Source organism: Eutrigla gurnardus (genome assembly GCF_963514095.1).
Source record: "Eutrigla gurnardus genome assembly, chromosome: 9".
NCBI lineage: Eukaryota > Metazoa > Chordata > Actinopteri > Perciformes > Triglidae > Eutrigla > Eutrigla gurnardus.
This window is the reverse complement of record NC_139923.1, coordinates 9,045,400-9,069,050: the sequence shown is the minus strand read 5'-3', so window position 1 is coordinate 9,069,050 and position 23,651 is coordinate 9,045,400. Positions and strand designations below refer to the sequence as shown.

General features: G+C 43.4%; 1 protein-coding gene across 2 annotated transcripts in view; it reads right to left on the bottom strand.

Annotated features, from left to right (window-relative positions):
- Positions 1-17,571, bottom strand: part of LOC311018052 (suppressor of tumorigenicity 7 protein homolog) — a 35,073-nt gene extending 17,502 nt beyond the window's left edge. Inside the window, exon 1 of one of the 2 annotated variants that reach the window (XM_084016799.1) lies at positions 17,313-17,571. In XM_084016799.1, the coding sequence (XP_083872925.1) occupies positions 17,313-17,334 (22 nt within the window). In that variant the 5' untranslated portion in view covers positions 17,335-17,571. The remainder of the gene's footprint in view (positions 1-17,312) is intronic. The other variant, XM_084016798.1, reaches the window with a different exon arrangement.
- Between the last annotated feature and the right edge of the window lie 6,080 nt (positions 17,572-23,651).

Below are 23,651 nucleotides of genomic sequence, written 5' to 3'. Positions count from 1 at the left end.
AAGGCAGGTGAGTCCAGATAACGCTGGAGGGATTACGTAGTCCATCTAGTCTGGGATCACTTGGGTCCCCCAGGAGGAGCTGGAAAGCGTTTCTGAGGATAGTGCCCCCCTAAGCCTGCTGCCCCCCGTGACCGGGACCCAGAGGTCGATGGATTAATGATAACATTATATGTATCATTTTTACGGATTCAAACGTTAGCTGTTTGCTTGGGTGCTGCTAAAGCTACTAGCTCTCCTCTGGCTGATTTCAACACACACAGACACACACACACACACACACACACACACACACACACACACACACACACACACACACACACACACACACACACACACACACACACACACACACACACACACACACACACACACACACACACACACACACACACACACACACAGACAGCAGCTGGACAGCGATTCATTGCAATGAAGAGGAGCCTCTCGTCGGAGCAGAAAAGAGTCTTTCAGACCGGCTTGCAGACTAACACTCCGACAGCTGCTGTCAGCCTGCACTGATGAGGATGCTGCTGTCTGACCGGCAAAGGACTCTCATCTTCACCAAGCCAGAAAAATAAAATACAAATTAAGCCATAATTGACATATGGTTTATTCACATGAAAACCATATAGCAGAGTGGCTGAAATCCAAATTAAAGTCACAGATTTCTAAAACAATCACAGCTTTAAAATCTGCACCAAAAAGTTACTTTTAGTGTTGAAAACAATCAGGCAATTAATCAAAGAGTTCCTGATATCATTTTAGATTGAGGGCCTTGGGGAGTTGAACATATTGGCAAAAACAAACAACAGATGGGCGTTTTTCATCCCATCTGAAGACATTTTGCAGACTAAACAATTAAAAAATATATAAATCCACTGGTGGATTGACATAAAAAAAACAATCATTAGTTGCAGTCCCATTTGTTTTGTCTCTGGGCAGGAAGACACCATTAGCAGGGTTGCATGATTACAAAATAGATCCTCTGTTAAATGGATGTCCTGGAATCAGGCCCCCGCAGACAGGAATCATTCATCCTCCTCCTGTAATTTAATTACATAATCCTCCGGTGCAGTTATAACACCAATTACCCATTTGGAGATCAACCAACGCGTCTCAAACTAAATTAAAAGTAAAATGTAATCAAGCCTCAATGTCACACAATTAACTTGAGAATCAGGACGAGACGTCCGACGGCGGGTGAAGATGCTCGGGTCTCCTAGCAACAAGGAGCAGAGAGGAAGCTGGGAATAACAAGCAATGTTTGTTGTGTTTAAGTTCACAGAAACACGTCCCCGTCCGGCGTCCCCTCGTTGTCTGCGGCAAATAACGCAATCATCAACGGAGACCTTGAAAAGGAAAGAAAGACTTGATACCACCAGGAATGTTCACCTCTGAACAGAGGAACGGACTTTTGTATTGAGGAAGTGGAAATGCTAATTCTACACTCTCGTCCGCATCGATGCTATCTGACACACGTTAGACTGAATACGACAAATTAATCAACAGGGATTTGGATGATTACTATAACCTTACACATGCAAAAAATATATAGATTGCATTCTCCAGACTCCACTCAGAATGCAGACATTTTAACCTGATCATCAAAACACACTGTAGTCAAACCAAATTAAATATTGTCTCCAACGATCAGCGACTCCGGTTCAAATAAACCTTTAATGCACTGACTCCCCTCAGAGCCACCAGACTCCATAAACAGACAGTCATTTTCAAATCCGACCAGAATAAAATAAAACCGGTCTAAACGTCTTCCCAACAATCAGCATCTGTGGTTTGACAGAGAGGAGTAACAGATATAAAGAAAAGTGGTGACCAGCGTAACATTTTCTCTGTTTCTTGCTTCTTGTGATGACGTTGAGCACGATATACCAGAGAACAATAAGTCCGGAAATCCAGTTCACATACAGTTTTGGTGGAGAAGGGTGATTAAGCTGCAGGAGGAGGAGAGCAAATCGTTCCTCTGGACACTGTGTGCTCCACTGACTGCAGTCTGCCGGACTCAAGTCAACTCCTTCAAGCTTCATTCTGCATTACTAAGATCTGCAGAGGAATATCCTCACAATCATTAGTGGTGGGAATCGTCCGCCACCTCACGCTCCGATTATTAAACAACTCTCCGTGCCTCACGATGCATCTCTATTTTGGATTCCCTTCAAATCTTTCACAACAATTCCTATTTGTATGATGCAGTTTATGTGCTACATTAGTGATATAACATGTGGAAAGATTGAAATTATTTTTTTTTTAATTCCAATAATTGATTATAGACTTTCCTGTATCGATGCAGAATCGTTCAACAAAGCATCAATTGATTATTGATTAACACAGGTTTACTGCTCCGTGACCGAGTCTGTGTTGGTAAGCGAGCGACCAGAGAGCATCATGGGAGGACGACGTGATGAATTGAAAGGACAAATTCTCAGCATCAGACTGAAGACTAAATGTCAGCGGAGACCACGGGAGACGTGACCTTTAGACACACAGACACACAGACACACACACACACACACACACACACACACACACACACACACACACACACACACAGGCACACACACACACACACACACACACACACACACACAGACACACACAGACACACACACACAGGCACACACACACACACACACACACACACACACACAGCACACGTGCACACACACACGCACAGACACGCACAGACACACACGCACGCACTCACACATACGCGCAAACACACGCACCCACATGCTCACACACACAAGCACACACGCACGCACTTTACAGTTACAGTAATTCAATGAATCATTCATCTTCAATAGTCTAAATATTGTTAAACAAAAGTATTTAACACAATATTGACCGACTGATGTTTTTACATCAGAAGAACCTCGAAAGGAACATTTTTACATGTGGATGGAAATATAATAATACATGCAAATATATCGGACACGTTAACACATTTTTAATATTTGCAAATCCGTCACAGTGAGTGTTGTTCAGTGTGAAGCCTCTGATGCAGTTTACTCTATCAGTGTTTGCATGTGACACTCCTTCACCTCAAACACCTTTTAACCATTAACAGCGATGGTGTCCTTTAAATCCAGTGCACATGAATGCGGTGCACGTCAGAGCTCGACGAGACAAAGTTGGAGTTGGGAGCTCCTGCAGGGTCTACTGGATCCTAACCGAGGTCTAAGTCCCTCCGGCTCTGCTGCTCCTCCCTGACTGGACTGATTATGGGGCCTGGCCCTCATGTGGCCCTCTGCTGGGTCAGACTACCTCCGCTGACCTTTCAGAGAGATGGAGGGAAACCAGCTTGGAACTGAGTCTGTGTGTGTGAGACACACAAGTGTGTACAGTTTTTCCAGTCTGGTCCGGTCCGATGTTCGCGCTTATGCTGGTTTGATTTCATGTTTGTTATTATGACATGTTCTAGATCAACTACCCACTCTGCTAAATCCTACTTAAAAATAATAATAATAATAATAATAATAATAATAATAATAATAATAATAATAATAATACATTTCTATTACAGTGCTATGCATAAGTTTAGGCACCCCATGCCTAAGTTATGCTAAAGAGGAATAAAAAATCATCTTTTGTGAATTGATCTTAATGCCTTAATTAAACAAATGAGGAAAAATCCGACCTTTTAAGACACCAATTTTCTTTGTGAATGAATAATGGATCGTAAAGAAATAAATGTTCTTCATTAAAATACAGGGTGCATAAGTATGGGCACCCCTATGTTAAACTCCCATAGAGGCAGGCAGATTTTTATTTTTAAAGGCCATAGCATGCTAGTTAGCCTAATGATTTCTCAATGCAAATCAAACCAGCTAATAGGCTAATCTGAAAAGCACCATGATTTGTGAAGGGTATGTGAGGATTTGGATTTTATTTTAACTCCAAAGGTGACTTAATCAGAATGCATAGTATCCTGGATCCATGTAATAACTGCCCTTTAAAAATAAAAATCTGCCTGCCTCTATGGGAGTTTAACATAGGGGTGCCCATACTAATGCACCCTGTATTTTAATGAAGAACATTTATTTCTCTACGATACATTATTCAATCACAAAGAAAACTGGTGTCCTAAAAGATTTTTCCTCATTTGTTTAATTAAGGCATTAAGATCAATTCACAAAAGATGATTTTTATTCCTCTTTTTAGTCAACTTTAGCATGGGGTGCCTAAACTTATGCATGGCACTGTAAGGGCGCCTTTCTAGACACACAATTTTGAATTCTGGAAATCTATCTTGTGTGAAAAACCAACAGCTGTAGATCTGAATTAGGGATGCAAATTATCGAGTAATTCATTAATCGATAGTTGTTTCATCTTATCGATCGATGATCGATTAATTGATAAGCGGCAATTCTTCTGAGAAGCTGAATTTCCCTCTGAATAGGTTCTATTTACTGTATACGTAACATAAAATGCTAACTTCCTTATGATATAAAGAAAAATGCAAATCATATTTTGAATAATTTCATTTTAATGCATACATTTGGTGAATTTTGAGAACCAAAATATGATGTATAAATTACTGACCAAATTTCTTACAAACTGCTGGTACAGTGCTGACTCTGAGCCTTTATACTATTAGTTTATTATGACTGTTATTATTAATAATATAAGTGGGTGACTATTCCTCAGCCTTCCTTGGTGTTTTGGTTTTGACTGAAGCCTTGTTCACATACGTCTCCACTCGCCCATCTCTGAGAGACAGCTGTCAATGAATGTGAATGTGTTCTAGGAATGTGGCCAGGACAGGCGATGCGATGTGGGCGGGGACGGAGAGAAAATAACTTTAACTTCCTGCGATGCGAGTGAAGCGAGTACCAATCACAATGTAGATTAGAGATGATTGACAGTTGACGTCAACAGAGAGTTCCACAGAGTTGCGGCTTGAAACTAGCCTTCGGCGGCAGTGAATTTTTTTTTGCCAGCGATTATAATTCAGCGAGAAAGCGAGCGACGGGCGAGTAGCGACATATGTGAACGGGGCTATACGCGCCGAAGAGAACGATGGTGATCTCACGTCAAAACTTTAATTTGAATGATCTAAAATATCAAATATCTTGTCTTCACCAGACCTTTGATGTTGCTTCCGTTGGTTTTATTTTGTGTCTAGAAAATAGAAATATAATGTAACTGTTGTTGTTTTCTGTGTTTTCACAGTTTTTTTTTTTTCAAAGGCCTTTTCTGTTGCCTTCTGGGAAAGTGTTTGTGAAATGTTCCTACGGTGTCATAAAGAAGTATTTATATTCATGCTTATAATGGAAATAGTTCACCAGTGTGCAGAATGCTACCTCAGTCTTTGACTGTTCAAAAGTCATTAAAACAAACATCCTTTTCTCCTTTCACTGTAACAAACTCACAACGAACCTTTTGTGTACCATCACATCCCTAAACGCAACGGACAAACTGCTTTGTGAGCACCGAAATTCTTCGTCGTTAAATCACTCGTCAATAAAGCAACCGGAAAAGAGATTATTATTATTATTTCTTTGCTTGCCGGCTGAGAGATAAGGCAGCCCCCCCCCCCCCTCTGCATTTTTGTCAAACGACAACTCAGATATCGTTACGGGAGGCCGAAACAATCTGTCCAGTAATATGTCTTTTAAATTATTTCCCCACAGATGGAGAATAAGAGTAAATACAAGAAAACCAAACATATGGGACATCAACGGAGAACAAACACAAAGGCTGAATGACATTCCCTCTCCTTTCCCCGGGCTTCTAATCTCACTCTGCTCAACAAGCCACTATGTACACACACACACACACACACACACATGCACACGCACACGCACACACGCACACGCACACACGCCCACGCACTGAGCAAACCGTCCGCTTCATGAATATGAATACGGACGTACAGGGCCACCTGCTGAACACAACACAAAGGCCATTTGCAAGGGAAAGGCTCAGAAACACACTTTCCTGACTACACACAGCTCATCATCAGCAGCAGACCACGGAGAAGCAAGACCACGTTACTCACCCTCCATCCCACCGAGGCGTCCGCCGAGCCACCGGCACGCTAACGAGGCCTTCACTTTAAATTAAAATGTAAGTGAAAACGTTTGGCACAGAGAGAGTTAGACAAAGAGGGAGAGAGAGAGAGAGAGAGAGAGAGAGAGACAGAGAGAGAGAGAGAGAGAGAGAGAGAGAGAGAGAGAGAGAGAGAGAGAGAGAGAGAGAGAGAGAGAGAGAGAAACGTCCCTCCTTCACATCCATACAGCAATCCCAGCAGCAGCTAGTTGCCTTTTCATACAGCACATTTACTAGTCGTGCCCCTGGTTTGGTTTGGGGCTCCGTGATTGGCTGCTGGCTGTGAGTGACAGCAGGCCGACGCAACTTTACGACAGCTCTGTCCTGCTCTCCCTCTGGTAACCCAGCAGAGTACATAAGGGGGGGCTGTAGATAGAGCAGCCCAGCCAATCAATAACATGGATTTTAATGAAGGGGGTGGGGCAGGTGCTCCTTACCCTCCTCCTGCAGACGTAACCATGACAACCCCTAAATGACCCTCCAGCAGCCTGGATGAAGGATCCTCCTCCGTTTCAATTAGCAGATAAGGCAAAGAAAGACTCAGTCCTCCATGACCGTGATTATCATCGTGGATGTGGATTAAATAAACAAACACTGTTTAACATTGAGTCAGTTCAACTTCAGGGAGATCAATGTGTCCCTTAAGGCACATGTGATTGTGATTTCAGCTGCTTTGGAGCAAATAGAAGCGACAACAGGTGCGATGGAGAGGCAAAAGGCAGACAACCCCCCCCACAAACCCCATCTAGTGGGACCTCGTCCCAGAGTCCAGCACCGTGCAACACCAGAGAACCAGGTCCACCATCGGTGCCCCCCGTTCTCTTCACAGATGAGAGCTGGTTCACACTGAGCACACGTCACCGGCGTGGAAGAGTCTGGAGACCCGGTCACATAACCCAGCAGGACCAGTTTGGTGGAGGGTCTGTGGTGGTCACAGACCTCCATGTCCTAACCATGTCCTCAGTACCCAATCTCACTACTGAACCACATGATCAGCTGCTGAGGTGAAACTAGTTGCATCAGCCTGAGATTTAAATCTTTCACTCTGGTTTTTGGTGTGATTCAGAATCCGGCCCTAGGTGGGTTGATGGTTTTGGTTTCCACTGTCGTTTTGGAACTATAACCCCAGAGATTTGGCTGCTTATGTGGTGATTCAAACACTTTGCAAGAAAATGTCAATTAATCAACAACTTATCTGCATACATTATAGGTTAATTTGGGCCTTTAAGTAACAACTTGTTCGACTACACATTTACTAGGATCCCTCCAGTCCTCCAGATGGTCACGACCAGCTTTAACCGAGTGAGTGGGAGTTAAGTGCCTTGCTCTAGAGCCCCTCAGCAGCAGTTGTTAAGGAGGTTGAAACATTATCAGGACTCCATCTATTGATTGGATCCAGTGACCTCGAGGGCACTTTCTTCCCTTTTTGTTGAAGAAGAAGGATGGACGACGGCCCGGTGAAATTAAATGGCTGACGAGGTTAGCTGCAGCGCTACGTTGGCGTTTGAACGCGATGATGACAAATGCGATGATTTGCTCTACGAGACGCCACTTAACGGATTCGATTATCGCCACGCCGCCTTGAAGATGCACCAAGAAGAATCACCATGCAACAAGAGGGTAACCTTGGTAACAGAGAGGAGGCAACCTCAAACAAGCTAAAAACAGCACAATCTAGAAGGAGTGAGAATTAAAAATCAGCATTATTGGCTGAATATGTGCGCACACATCTTTTTAAACATTAGTCAGGCTGGTCATGGCGGCGTTGCCAAATGTGAGATTATCTCAGTGTGTGGCTGTGACGAGTGTCTGAATCTAAATCCAGGTGTTTACACTCAGTCCACTAGAAATCAAACAGGCGGTTGTGCAGCTGCCACGGCAACAGCTGAGCGTGAGTGCAAACGCCAAAACGATGACAGACTGAAATGAACATCGTCACAATGATGCTCTCCCTAAATTATTGCTCCGTTTCCAGACTCTGTAATTCACAGCTACGGACGAATGAGACGTTCTGTTTCAGAATCACTTTGTCAGCGTCGTGTTGCAGCTCCTCCAGAGTCGCCGGCCCTTTAAATCCACAGTTAAACACACATACAGACAGAACTGTATTATGTACCGTGCAGCCCCGGGTGTTGATCATATTCAAACTTGTTCTGCCAAAAAAAAACCTCCCTTACATCAGCAGCCAAGCTCACCGAGGGTTTGTGATGTTTTCGCCAGCTGATTGGACTAATTAACACCAGTCCACTCTTCTCTAATCTGTCTTCAATGCAACCATCGTGCCCCTTTGTCACAGCCACCCAGCATCTCTACTTAATAAGCATCGCAATGATTCTGTATGAAAGCACAATCAGGAGTTTGGTTTCATTTCAGCTCGGTGCTCCGTTTCATCAACGTGGGGCTCAAACAAAAACATGCATGCCGGCTGAAATTCAACTTAAATGAGAGTTTGACTGCAGCATGCTCATAATGGTTTTTTTTTGTTCCATTCCTCTGTGCATCGAGGTGAATCACACACATACTGCTGTTGAAAACGTGCAGCTTTTAGAGCATAAGACTGTTGGAGTTTGATTTTTTTGACGGCAAAAGAAAGGTCAGGATTATCTGAAAAGTGGGCAATGATAGAGAAGATTGAGGCCGCTGTAAACCCATTCAGGTAAGTCGTGATCGGTAATGTGTAGGATAACACATAATCTGCTGCTACCACAAAACATTCTGGGTCAATTTTAACATTTTCTAATTCTTTACATTTCAACAACAAAGACTTGCACAGAAAAATGAGCACATCCAACTCATAGTGGTGGGAATCGTCACCTCATGATTCAATTCTTAAACAATTCTTGATGCATTTCATTTTGGCTTTAAATATAAGAATATAAACTCTATGAATCAAATCTTTCAAACCAATTCCTATTTCAATGATACAGTTGATGTGCTTCATTACTTATATGAAATGTGAAAAGATGATTGTTGATTGATGATTATTTCTCCCACCTCTACTAACTCTAATGGACCCAGAACTTTAAGATGAAGCACATAAAAGATATTAAGTTTGAGCCACACTGATCATGAGCGGGTCCACGGTTTGATTTGTGGTCCTGGTGGGAACCAAACCCCCCACTGAAATCCCAGAGCTGGTTGTCCAGTGTTGTTGAGCTCCAAAAAGGAAGAGAAAATAAATTATTGAAAAGTAACAATATCCAAAGCGAGTGGAGGCGAGCGTGCTGAGCGACAGGATGACATCACTCCCCCTGTCGTGGCATTCAAGCTCCAGAGTCTGAGCCGTGTTGCTGTTGGCACGGCCGAGGAACCGCTGGAGTTATGGAGGGCAGCGGCCCGGGAGCCGGTTCCTGTTGGCTGAATACTTTCACCGCCGGCCTTAGATCCATATATGGATATTTTCTTAATGCCAGTAAAAATGACTTGAGATGATGTAAAAGGTTTCCAGGTTTTTCTATGAAAAGCTGAGATCGTGTGTCCTGTTGTTAACGTGATCCTGCAGCACCGAACGGCCTTAAGGATCGTTTAAAACGAGTCAATCCACGAACAAATTAGTTATGTGGATTATTATTTATAGAGAATATTCATATTTCAATTCAGGCTGAGCAACCCATTAATTGGATTTTTCTTTTCTCATGGTATTGTATTGTTATTATTATTACTGTTTTTACTACCTGCTGTTTATTGTCCTCTGCAGAACTTTGTTGCTTTAAATGTGCTGTATAAATAAAGTTTGAGTTGAATATCGTTAGAAGTGAATACCGCAAAATGTACACATAGCAGAAACCCTGCGATTATTTTGCATAAATACATTTTTGTTATCAGTGTAGACATTTTCAAATTCATTTTTTTTTTTTTTCTTCACAAATCATAGAAGTAAGACATCATGAATGTAAATTATAGCTTACCTAGCTTCCCGTCTAATTAATCCTGGCATCAACTTTGGTTCCCAAATATGTTAATATCTTAACATAAAAGAATAAAAGCTTTATTTCAGTAAACTTTTGTTTGTATGCATTTAATCAAAACACAAACTACAGTATTATTTTCTTCCAGCTCAAAGATGCAGGGATACTTTGCCTCCCAGGAATTTACAAATTACCCTTTTTAAATATTTTATTTAAAAAAAAAGTTTATTTGGGTCTTTGGGTCAGTTGAAGCAATTTGCACGTTGTAACATAAGAGGTAAGGTAAGTAAGAGAACTTCACCTCCCCGAAGCAGTTAAATGTTCTTCACTAGAGACGTCTGTGGAACAGATGCAAGGAAACGCAGCGACACACGTGCAGCGTTTTGTCTGGTTCGAGTTTTATACTGTGACGGAAATATTTCAATATCCCGAATGCTGACGCCTGACATTTGAAGGCAAAGGAGAAGGAAACACCCTGGACACGTCAGTCACACGAGAACAAGACAAACATTCACTCAATTAACCGACAAATACAAAAAAGGCACAATAAATGCCTTTCTTTTGAGGGACGGATTCCAGAAACCCACCATTCACCATGAAGAGTCTTTACATCTTTACTGTCTCCCATCAGAATGAAACCGCTGGTCACTGAGCATCTGCTGGGTGAGGATTTAGGGTCAGAGGTCATAATCCATGAGAATACATTAGCATCTCTTTCGTTGGGATATGAGATTAATTCCTTTACTGAAGACCTTTTATCTAAAAATAATCCTTCGTTTTCTTGGCTCGGCGCTACATGAGCTCAGGAGACGGAAATAGCAGAATCAGCAGTTACCACAGAAACCCGATCACTCTGCCGCTTTGCCGTTCGTTGCGAGGGGCAGTAACCATGGCAACAGAGACAACTGGTCGTCCGTCAAGAATGTCCATTTTGGCTTTCATCAGCTCATCACTGCGTTGGAAGATTAGTGATCTTATCAGGCAACAGGCAAAATAATACCCCGCTTTAAAACAGCCTGATGAAAGAGCACTTATGCAACATGTGAGAGAGATAAAAGGTATGGCCTGCAGCACTCCTCCCACAATCAAACATACCTCCATCTGACAATTGCATTTCCCCGAGCTTATCAGCATTATTAATCTCCCATAGCAACAACCTGGTCCAGTAACTGCAGGTTTCCAAGTGCGTCTCTATTGTCGGCCCGGGGGGGTCAACGTATTACAGTTACTGAGAGTTCAACTGAATGCAACTGAACTCACACTGGGAGTCCCGTAAACCAGCGTAGATCAGTATCACTAATATGCACATCAATGCAACGTGAATACGGATCGATATGCACTTGGAGAAAAAGAAGAAATCCAGTTGTGATTAGTGGTGGGAATCGTCACCTCGTGATTCGATTATGAAAACATTCTTGATGCATCTCCATTTTGGATTTAAATATAATGAGAATTTTTCCTTCCAAAGTTTGAAAACAATTCCTATTTCTATGATACAGATGATGTGCTACGTTACTTATACAAAATGTGGAAAGATTGCCCCAAAAAAAAATAGATTTGAGATTTTACTGCATCGAATCGTTCAACAAAGCATCACAAGCATCATAAATGGATTATTTCCCCCACCTCTAGTCACTTTAAAAGCAGGTGGAGGTGAACTCCAGCCGAATCCGAAAACTGACATTTATAGTCGGACAGGGAGGTCAAACGGTTATCCTCCACTTTAATCCAGCTATTCTTTCCTGTCATCTCCCTAAAAAAAGGTAGAAATTGTATTCTGCACGTAAAAATTCATCACATTAACTGATTTTTTCCCCCCAAAAAATCGCTAGAATAGAGATTCCGATACCAATTTCACTGACAGATGAAGCCACACCCACCAATACCAACATGGGCCACTGACTGATGAATGATGTTTATCAGGCCACAGATGAGGCCGAGGAGGTTAGCTAGCGAGAGAGCGAGCGCACCCTGCGGAGCCTCCGCCTCACTTCCTGCCAGACGCCAGCTCCGGAGACAGACCAGAGTTTCCCTTCACATTGGCTTTATTTTTATTTCTTCATCTTTTTAGATAACGACATCTACGAGAACACACAGTTGGTGGTGTGAACCGGTAGCTGCATTCATTCAGCTCAGATCATAATCAATAACTAAACCTCAATAACACGACCATGGAGACGGTATTTTCATTTGAATTTAGTGTTTCACACTTGAGAGGTTTTTCCAAGAAGAAGATTTTAAAGATTTTTAAATTTGAATAAACAGGCCTATTTCCTGAATTCTGCACATTGCAGGGTCCTTGACATTATTTTTGCATAAACGACCACATCCATTAAAAATATCAGAATGATGTCACACTGTGTGTGTGTGTGTGTTTGTTTGTTAGGTGTGTGTGTGTGTGTGTTACACTCTGCGCTCCATCACATCCCTGATAAACGTAGAAACGAGGTAAAACAACTCCTTTCTCTTCATTGTGTGACTGTTTTCTGACGTGGAAGCTTGAAAGCAGCAACACCACACAAGACTTTCACTTTACATAAAGACATTAACACTGTCCAAGCATACAATGCCACCAGAATGCAGGAAATAAAGTGTCGGACTGCCAAAACATTCTGGGGAAGGACCCCCAATATAACAGTAGCATGAAAGCATGGTGGAATGAGCAAGTTAACATTAGCGAGCACTATCACTATCCCGCCACTGAATCAGTCAGCTTTAACAACGTAATGCTTCATCTGCACCACATCTTGTCACGGCGCAGGAAAGCTACATTGCTAATCGCCAACTAATCAGTCAGTATCACCGACTCACCTGATCGGGTAATGTGCCGACGGCTTCATTTCCAGTCCACAAGCAGGAGATATGTGATTGTGATGCTCAACAGCAGATTATGGGGAAATTTCAAGGTGCAGATAACCGCTCGACTCCCTCACAACCACCCTGACGAGATTATCACCACAAGCACCGGTTCATCAGTTAACAAGACACCAGCTGGAATCCAACCTGGAGGTTTGTATTAAGATATTCAACTTCCCGCTCCCACTTTTCTGCCACTGTTCTAAAGATGAAGTTTAAATGACTTTAAAAGAAAAGGGGGAAAAATCAATACGGCTTCAGGCGGGAGTAAAACCTCATACCGCCCAGGAAACTGTAAGTACTGACCTCCATGTTGATAAAGTGTAGACTTACAGCCACCGAATCAATTTTTTCCCCATAACATCCTCTAAAACACGAGCCAAAGGAGAGGAAAGCTTTCATACAGTCGCCGTTTCTTCCACAACGGCATCTGGGTCGGCTTGTTAGAGACAGATGGATGCGACATCAGATGTCTAGAAATGACATGCGTGTGACACGGTGTTAACCTTTATATTTGGTCTACTGTTTGAAGTATGGTTTCACAACAAAAACACAAGGAGGAGTCTGTGGATTGAGGAACAGGAACTGTTCTTATGGGATGATTTGAAAACAAAGAAAATTTATTTTCTCAAAGGGAACAATATATTTCTATTTATTTTTTAGGGTAGAGTAGAGCAGACGATGAGGGCACGATGTCATATCTGAAAAACAGCGAGGGGCTGCCGAGCGTCGAAAGCCACCTTGCACCTTTACATTTGAAACCAAAAGTTTGGGCACACATTTTTACAGGCTTCCAGGAGAAGCAGAGTCAGGTATAACCAAAGCTGTATAACTCTGTCATGGACACGTATCGTATTGTAACACGACCAACATGAGGCTCATCTTGTCGTCACCATGGTGATAAAAACAGAGCAAACGACCGACAGCAGGCAGGCGGACCCTGATGGGAAACTAAATGTAGTTTACTACAAAATGATCACTCTGTTCTACATGTTATTACCACTTTTAGACTGACTGACATTTCATTTGCATTGTTTTTGGAAATGTGACTCCTGATACATTGTCTCTTGAAGAGTATAATTCAACTTTTGTTTTTGTTTAAGAAGGAAATAAATAATAATAATTATTATTCAATTATCGATGCTTTCGAATCACAATAAATCTGAATCGCAATATAAATTCAATCGGCACCAAAGCATATCGTCCCAGCCCTAGTCTTTGCATACATTCTGATATAATAAGTAAGCAAATAGGATATGCATTTTTTCTTTCGTCTTTCACACAGTTTGTTTGTATGAACTACTTATCCACTTTGGAGAAACCGATTGGTTTACTGTTGTGGACGGAGGCAGCAGCAAAATGGATCCTAAAAAAAATTAATCTATCACTTTTAGTCCACACTATATTTAGACTCACTTAACCACTCGCTGACGAGGAAGTGAATCCCAAATCTCTGCCTCTACCGGTTAGTTTTTAAAAAGGCACATAATTACACGAGCAAACTAACCTGTCGAGGCAGCGGCAATTAATATTTTGTCAAAAGGAGTCTTGTGGCTTGGAGGGGAGCGTAGATAACGGCTTCAGGTCCCCGTAGGAAACGATAAAGCCATTAAACTGAAACTGGTTTTTTTTAAGGCCTTCCTTTAAGGTGTCGAAAATATGTTTTGCTGCCTCGAACCGCAGCAGGACATGCAGGCATCGCCATCCACCCTGGATAATACAGTAACTATGGATAAGTAGCTCATGCAGCCCCACTCCAAACCATCAAAGCATCCCTTTAAGAGGATGAACATGTTGGAAGTGAGTTTTCTGGCTCTCCACTCCCTCTTCCATCTGCCGTTATAGAGAGAGGGAACAGGGTCCTCACTGTTTGGATCCCAGAAAGGAACATTTCTCTCACCAGAGCCCTGAATGCCGACCCATGATGTGTCAAACGCAGCACAGACGTTGATGGAGGCAGCCTGTTTTCTTTTTTCCTCCTCCAGCCACAGCTTGGCTGGTCACAGTAATTACATTAATGTCTAAAAATCGATGTGGTTATGGTTTATTTTAAGACGCTACAACACAAGCGAATACATAAAAGCTTTATGCAGAGTGAGGCTGAGCGGTCAGGAACAGTTGGTAATATTCTACAGACCAGATTTGAGTTGATTAAAAACACCAATTTGACGCCCTGTGATGGAGGTTTGGTCATTTCTAAAAAAAAATGAGACATTTGGAGAGACACTTCTGTCTCGGACAAAAAACAACAACCTAAATGTTCATTTCCTGTTGCAGTGTTTACAGCGTGGAAATAAACCTGAATTCAAGCTGTTTCTTAGCAAAGCAATTTCAGCGAAATAGGCAATAAAAAGGAGGCTCCACTTACCGCCGAGTGTTTCAACAAACGCTGCTGAGTTTATCACCTAAACCTACAGAGCCGAACGGCCGTCATGTCTGTCTGCTGCTCTGTTGCCATAGAAATGACAAACAGCTATAAAGCTAATTTGTGTGGAAAGAAGAATCTGCTAATTTCCCATTAAAATTCAACGTCTAACATCAGGCAAAATTAAAAAACATCACACGCTTTATGCTGACCACATGTTGGGAATCTAAACTGCTACTTTTGCTGCATGAAAACACATTTAAACTTAATTAAGTGACACAAAACCAGCTTTTGGTTTGTCTCACCATCTCACAAGACAAAGGGCTGGTCTCAAGGAGCCCGGAAGCAATGCATTGTGGGGCAGTTGAGTGTGTGCAGTAAGCTCACATCTCATATTTTTGCATACTAGACAAAATCCGAGCAACATACTCAATTTTACTTATTAAAATACATTTTGAACAAAGCCCAAGTTTGTGATGTGGAATTAAGTTCACTATGAAGCTGATTTTAAAAGGCAACAAGCTCATTTTAATTGCGTGATCTCATCTCACATTGACAGCCAATTAAATGTCTCTATTTCTTCAACGTAGCATTATAAAAAAGACGACACAACGACTCTTTAACGTCGGAATCCTGTGAACCGTTTCCTCATTGGTCCACGTTCAATTCTATCATCAATATATAAACTGCACATCTCTGAAAAAATATGGAATCATTTGTAGATGACATTTAAAGAGATTGGGTGCTTAAAAGTATTTGAGATGTCTTTGAATGCGGCGGCGTATACACATACAGGAAAGAGTGCAGCTAAAAGTTAAAAATAACTTTAAATTTAGCCAAAGTGCATTCGGAGAATACCTGTAGCCGAGTCCTGTGACATGTTGACCGGTAAAAGGAGACAAACTAATTCATAATTTCTTCTTATCTTATATTCAATCATGTATTATGATATTCCATTTTCTTCTGAAACAGAAATGCAGCTGAAATGTTTTAAACAGCTAAGCAACCTTTAAAATATGACATTCAACAGACATTTGGGTCAGCTCTCTCCCCGTTTTACTAAACCACTTCTTCATAATACAATCCCTACTGTTATAAAATCACATGAAAAGTGAGGATCTTTCTAACTCTGAACACGGATGCGGCAAGTTGAAAACCCCCCAGGACAAACTGACTGAGCGAACATTTGACCCTCAAATGACCTCAGACCAGCAGGACGAGACCACGTTCAGGCTCTGGTAAGAAATGAAAAGGTGTGATCTGGATCCAGAATGCTTCCGGGTGTCGTCCACTCGACTTAAATCAAATAAGTTACTTTTCTCTCTGACGGCGACAGAATCAATTAGCTTAGCTCCGGCATGAAGCATCGAGTGAGGCATCATGGTATCGATCAAAGTGAAAGGTTTTCTGGAAACTGATTAATCTGGAGACTTCGGCCCACCTACGGATCGATACTACAACTACTTCTGAGGGAGGTTCAGGCGCTGCACATTTGCCCAAAAGACCCCCACGTGCACACACAACACACACATAGTGCACACAAAACCGCAGTGTTCTACACGATGTAGCATCCGTGGCTGGAAATGCTACGGTGGCAATCTGACTGAACCGGAGAGAGAGAGAGAGAAAGGAGACGGAGGAGGCTGATGCTTCTGGAGATGATGCGACTACGGCCAAAAATCATCCATCTTCTGACACACACACACACACACACACACACACACACACACACACACACACACACACACACACACACACACACACACACACACACACACACACACACACACACACACACACACACACACACACACACACACACACTTCAACCGGCAACGCCATTACCCCCGAGAGGACCAAGATACATACGAACAGGAGACGATGGCGTGACCAGCTATCTTCTGGCGCCGACCCTCGCTGCTAAAATGGTAGATCCCAGATTTCTCCCCCATGCAATCTGCCACCAGCGACCATGGAGGCAAAACAGGAAGGAAGTGAGGAGGAGAGGGATGCAACCTAGCCTCCTCTTCCTCTTGATAAATCACACAAAACATAAAAAACATAAACGTGGACAAACACGGAGAGAGAGGCGGGAGGATGCTGGTGGTACTTACATGAGGACTCTGTGCCGAACATGGCTGGGCCGGGAGCTGTGATGGAGAGAGAGGAGGAGGGGGAGGAGGAGGAGAGAGCAAGGGGAGGGTAGGAGAGAAGGAGAGAGCAAGAGAGAGAGAGAGAGGGGGGAGGTTGATGAGCAGGCAGCTACACAGCGGGAGTCATGAAAGCAACACAATGCAGCCAGCCGGCCGTCGCTGCCTCCCAGACGGCCAGAAGCCCCGACTCCACTTTTAAAAGCCCTTCCTCCAGTCGGCAACCACGAACACGCTCAGTTAGTCCGTCCGCAGGAAGAAGAAAAAAACCCAGAGATGCCTCGCGGAGGATTAAACCGATAAATATGAAATAAAAACAAGCGGAAATCTGTCACGGCCAAAGCAAATGGTGGTGAAATCCAGACGTGGAGATGTGGCCGTGGCTAGCGATCGCATCTCTCCTCCTCTCATTCTGCAGCCTTACATCCACCTTCTCATCCTCTCCTCTCCGGCACTCTCTCACTTCTCAGTCCACTGTAGTATTTACTAATGGAGAGAGAGGGGGGAGGCTTTCCCAGGGAGGAGAGAGAGAGAGAGAAGGGAGGAGGGGGGTGGAAAATGAAAAAAAATCTGGTGAAGAGCCTCTGTCGCTGCTGCTGCAGCCGCTGTAAGACAATAGCTATGCAAACAGAGTGACGTCAGAACGGGGGGGGGGGGGGGGGGGGGGGGGGGCTGCAAAGAGACTGACTGCTGGCAGATGGAGAGAGAGGAGGAGGGAGGAGGGGAGAGAAACAAGGAGGGGAAGATAGAGAAATGGGAGCGCAGGAGTAGAGGAGAGATGGAAGGGCAGCAACAGAAAGGGAGGGGGAGAGAGAAAGAAGAATGGAGGAGTGATGGTGGAGAGACGGAGCAAAGGTGGTGAAAAAGAGAGGGAGTGAATGAGAGGAGAAAGAGCGAGACGGAGGGGGGAGGTAAAGAGATACAGAGGAGGAGGAGGAGGAGGAGGACGAGGAGGAAGGCAGCTGGAGAAGAAGAGTGGGAAGCAGGCCAATCAAAATGGTTAATAAAAGAGAAGAAAAGCCAACCATGATAGAAGGTGGGGGGAGGGGGGAGGGGGGGCGTCCGGTCGACAAATTGAAAAAGAGTATGAAGTAGAGCCCTGGAGACTGCTGTGTGTTTACCTGCTGTTAAGAACACACACACACACACACACACACACACACACACACACACACACACACACACACACACACACACACACACACACACACACACACACACACACACACACACACACACACACACACACACACACACACACACACACACACACACACACACACGGCCATCAGGGAGCCAAGAAACAAATGTTCTGCTGTAATCACACCATCAATCAAAACCTGCATAAAAAAATAACCCGTAACCGGCTACACGCGTCACATCACATGCTTCAAATCACAAACGCCGTATTACATCGTAGCTGCTCGCTCCGCCGTACGTTCTCGTTGGACGAGCAAACCTGCAGGTTCCTGTGAGAGAACGATCGCAAACACGCCGCCTCCTCGCTTTAAAAATGACATCATTCAAATATTCTACCACCGCACACAAAATAAACATGACGTGCACTGTGGTGGATTTAAATACGTTTCGGTCCACGCGATGCAGAATTAAAGGGTACGTGACTACTTCCTGGAACATTCAGAGAGCAAAGTTCAGGACTCTTTATTCCTCCTTACCAAGAGCAAATCTAAATATCCAAATGTAAATAATGCGGAAAGTTGTTTCTGACCAAGTCCAGATGGTTCGAGTTGAAGTGGAAACAAAGAAAGAATGAACTTGAATGTTGTATAGACGCAAAATGTTTCAATACATTTCTTGTTGTTTGGAAGTAAAACACCGTGGTGCCATCATTTAACTGTACAGGGATAATTGTTTCTTATCTATTAATCTGCTGATTATTTTCCCGACAAATGAAAGGAAATAAAAGTGGAAACATTGCCACATCAGTCTAAAATCATAAAATAAAAGACAAACAGCAAATCTTCCCATTAAATCGATCAAACAGATAGTTATTCTAACCTATGGTCACGACGTGTAGCTCGTCTGTGTTGAAGACATCCAAATGTAAATGATGCTACTTTCTCGGACTCTTCCAGGATGCTCGGTGCATTTACAACGCTGGAAGTCTCGTCATGGATGCATCCTGTAAAACTTTGATGACCGGAGCCTTTCAGCGTAGTTAAGTGCACATGAGCCAGTGTGTGTGCAGCTCTGAGCATGTAGACGGGTACAGTGGTGTGCAGCCTGCTAACCTTAATAGATGGGGGGTCAGCTGGACGTCCTCATGCCCCCCCCGCTGTGAACGGGGTGAAGCTAGCTAGCTAGCATGTGGATTCACTCAGCTGCTGAATGGAGGAGCGTGTACGGAGGCCTCTGTTCTTTTGTGTCTCAGACCCGGTCACCCTCCTCCTCCCCCTCCTCCTCACCCCACGTCTTTGTCCCTGGAGCACAGGCAGGAGACCCCGTCTCTCATCTGCCACAATGCAGAATATCACAAATATATAAATTAGGGGATGTCCCAGTCCTTTGATACTATATTGTTATACTTCCTGAAACTGAAATGTTGATTTTACATGGATCCCACACATTGGAATAGAAGCTGTCCAAATACAGAAGGTCCTGGTTCAAAGGTATTGAATTAAAAGATTAAAATTATTGATAGATTATGAATGCAAGATTTTTTTTTTTTATTCCGTTCGGACATCAACATAACCACAAAGGTCTGAAGTTAATTGGGATGTTAAATCTTTATTTAAGTATATTAATCTGCAGTGTTTTCCCCTACGATGTTATAGAGAAGGCAGTGGACCATTCCAAGCCAGGCCACAATACAATTATGCTTGTTTCTAAAACGATGTGTAGAATTCAAACTCATGAACCTGCCTTCAGTTAAAGCGATGTCTGCATACAGTTTGGAAACAAATCAGGTGAAACCAACAACGACTGGCGTGCTGCCAAAAACTTTGCGGGTAGAAAATGCCGTTTTTGAGTAGTAAACAGCTGTTTTGGTCACAGGGAGTACCGAACGCATGACGCATACCGAACACGAACATTTGTGGTACGTATACGTTAACTGTTACACCCCATATATGTTGGTTTTCAGCTGTATGTTTGGGGGTTCAGGACACTCTTCAAGGAGAGCAGGATGAAAATAAAGGATCTAGTCTATATGATCTATTTAAATGTCTGGATGGACCCAGATCCTGATCCTCAGGATCGGGATGTCTCCAGATAGGCTCCCACCTGGTTTGGCTGAGAACTGACATGGCTTCTTTTTACATCTTCTGCCAAAACATCACATGCTTTGCCGAGGACACAAATTACTTTATTAAATTCGTACATTTGAACTCTGATCTGAACTAATCTCGTAACTGAATAAACAAATTGAGCATCTGATGCTTCTTGGTGGTCATAACATGCGATGATCACCGCACGCTTTCCCAGAGGAATCACGTCTTCCTGCACCGAGATCATCCAAAAGTGTTTATTGCACAAAACAACAGCGGGATCAGTAACACAACAAAGACCTCCTCACGGTCACTCAGCCTCTTTCCCTTCAGCTGAAGCGTGTTTGAGTCACGCTTGAACGCCAGTTCCGCGTCCTGCTCTCACGGCCTCGCTGATCATTAGAACGCCTTAACAGCGGCGGAAGCTCGGGTGAACGGGGGCGACTAATTGAGATACTGAGTACCTGATACAACGCGGTCTTTATGGCAGATGTTTGACTGAAAAAAAACGGCGCTCTTCCACCTCCTCTCTTCAGTGGAGCCGTTTATTCCTGAACAATGCACACCTCACTCCGCCCCCGCTTCTATCGCTAAGTATCCACAACCCCCCCCCCCAAAAAAGCATTGCTTCCTGGTTGCTAGGCAACTGAAAATAAGCGTGAGAGGAGTGTGGCTATCCGTCGGCGAGGACCTAGGAGACGGATGAGAGGAAGGTCCGTGATGGAGAGGAAACATGTCGATGATGAGGAGAGAAGCTGCTTTGACCTTGACTTATCTGACAAAGAGTATTGTTTGGCAATAAGATAATAACATGCCAACATATTCAAAGGGAGAATTGGGGAAGACGAGCCTTCAGGCCCTGAGGTCATCTTGTCACGCACCACCCCAAACTCACCAGCCTCTTTCATCATCTCACCCGGCTCCACAGAAACCAGAGGAAAGAGCCAGGATCTCAGAAACGTGGCTGGTAGTTTGAAGCATGTTTTGCTGGCGGTCGGATTTAACTGGCAGTCACTTCCTTATTGGAGTTGAATTTTACAGCACTCAAAGCCAGCTAGTTGGAAATTATGGATTGTGTCCACCACATTTACCAAAAACAGACAACAGCGGGGATCAGCAGCCCATTTGACAACACTGACAATCAGCCCCACACCGCCCCTCCACAAAAGGAGGAGGAGGGTCGGCGAGCCTTTGATTACCTCCATTGTGTCACAATTCAAACGCAGCAGCATCATTCACATAACTGGGTCAGGAACTGCTGTGGCTGTCGCTGCTGACACCAACTGGTCATACTGGGGAAGTGCGTCTGCCATTACTGAAATCACATTAATCACAGTGCACTGGTCTCACACACAGACATGTTGACGTCACTGTTAAAAGCAATAAACAAACCGGATCACATTGAGCTATTACAACTGAGACAGAAACGTGCTGGAAGAGCAATAAAACCTTCCTCACACCATCAATGAAGCACAGAAAGCCACTGAAGAAAGGAAGAGTTGATGAGGAGGAGCAGCAGGCCGTCACTTTGAATGGACACTAATCTGAAAAGGTCCAGACAAGCTAAGATTAGCTTGACGACACAGGAACAATGGATTCTTTTTATATTTTTAGCTATATTGACTGACCACATATTCTCTGTTTCCAGCCATTTCCCTACTTCACACAGTAGTGGCGGTAGTTTACTAACCTCAGCAGTCTGATGTCTCCCGGAGCTCTATGATAGTACCTTACGTTTCGTACAGAGACCGAATGAAACTTTGAGTACAAACCAGAGACCGTCTGTGGTACAAACAAGGTCGCTGTTGCATTTATGCTGCAACAATGTGGTTAATGGAGCAGCTATGTTAGCGTAGCTTAGCTCTGATCGATCTGAACTTCATTCAGAAAACAAGCGGATAAAACTTAACAGACCATGACTTCTGACTTTTTACTTAACGTCGTCATTACGTCATAACTTCAGCAGCATTTTTTATCCGTTTGATTATCTGTTCATTTATTATATCACAACAATTACGTTATATCATAAAATGTGATAACTTTAAAAAAAAACAAGTTTAATATTGCGATATTTACTGGAAATTACATAAATATAGCTAAAAGCAAGTAGCTCACATTCAGGTGATCTCCCTTCAGATGGCTGCCACATTATTGAAGTTTTCGAGGTGAAATGTAAGAGATATCGTCCAGAAAAAACAGATATTAAAATAGTTCGGTAACATAGCCATTCTTTCCACCAGGGGGCGGTGTGAGGAAGAAGCACCATATACTGAAACGTAAGTGCGTAAATGCTTTGAAACATTAAAAAGTCTTCCTCTAACTTCACTACAGCCCCTGTTTGCCGGGATTCCTTTCATCACCGTACTTCACCGAGCAGAGGCCCTTTGACACTTTGGACATTTTCCTCGGAGGAGCCGTGACCTTTTCCTCACTTGGCCACGGCACTGGCCAGCACGGCTGTTCAGATATTAGACTGCCAGCTGTGAGGGCTTTGGAGTTTGCCTTGAATCACCACTTTGGGTGCTTCAGAGTGCAAAAGTCTAAAAGGCCCGGGCCCTCAGCAGGGGGTTGGGGGGGTGGGGGGGGCAATGAGGAGATGAGAGCCAGACTTGAGTTTGCGTGGAGGTTTTTCCCAGGCGGGGCAGGGCAGCCGGGTCTGCCCAAGGTAGGGCAAACATTTCTGGCTGAGATCATGTTACCGAAGCAGTGCTCAGCCTCTAAATAAAGGTTCCTGACCGGTCTGATCCGGCTTCATGGTCAATGTGTGTCAGGACAGCATTCAGCTCATTCAGAGCAGGAACAAAAAACAACTACAGCTTATGCTTGAATTTTCAAAGACTTGTTTCCGACCATATTTCTGATGCATGAATATGAAGCTCTGGGAAATCAAGTCTGCCAGCATTCTCCACAAAAACATAGAGACACATCAAATTAGAAGTATAATGCTTCTGCACACATGTGTATACTACTGTTAATGTTATTACTACTGCTAATATTATTACTTCTACTAATACTACTACTACTGCTAGTATAACTACCCTGTAACGATGTAACCCTGTAACGCTGTAATTCTGTA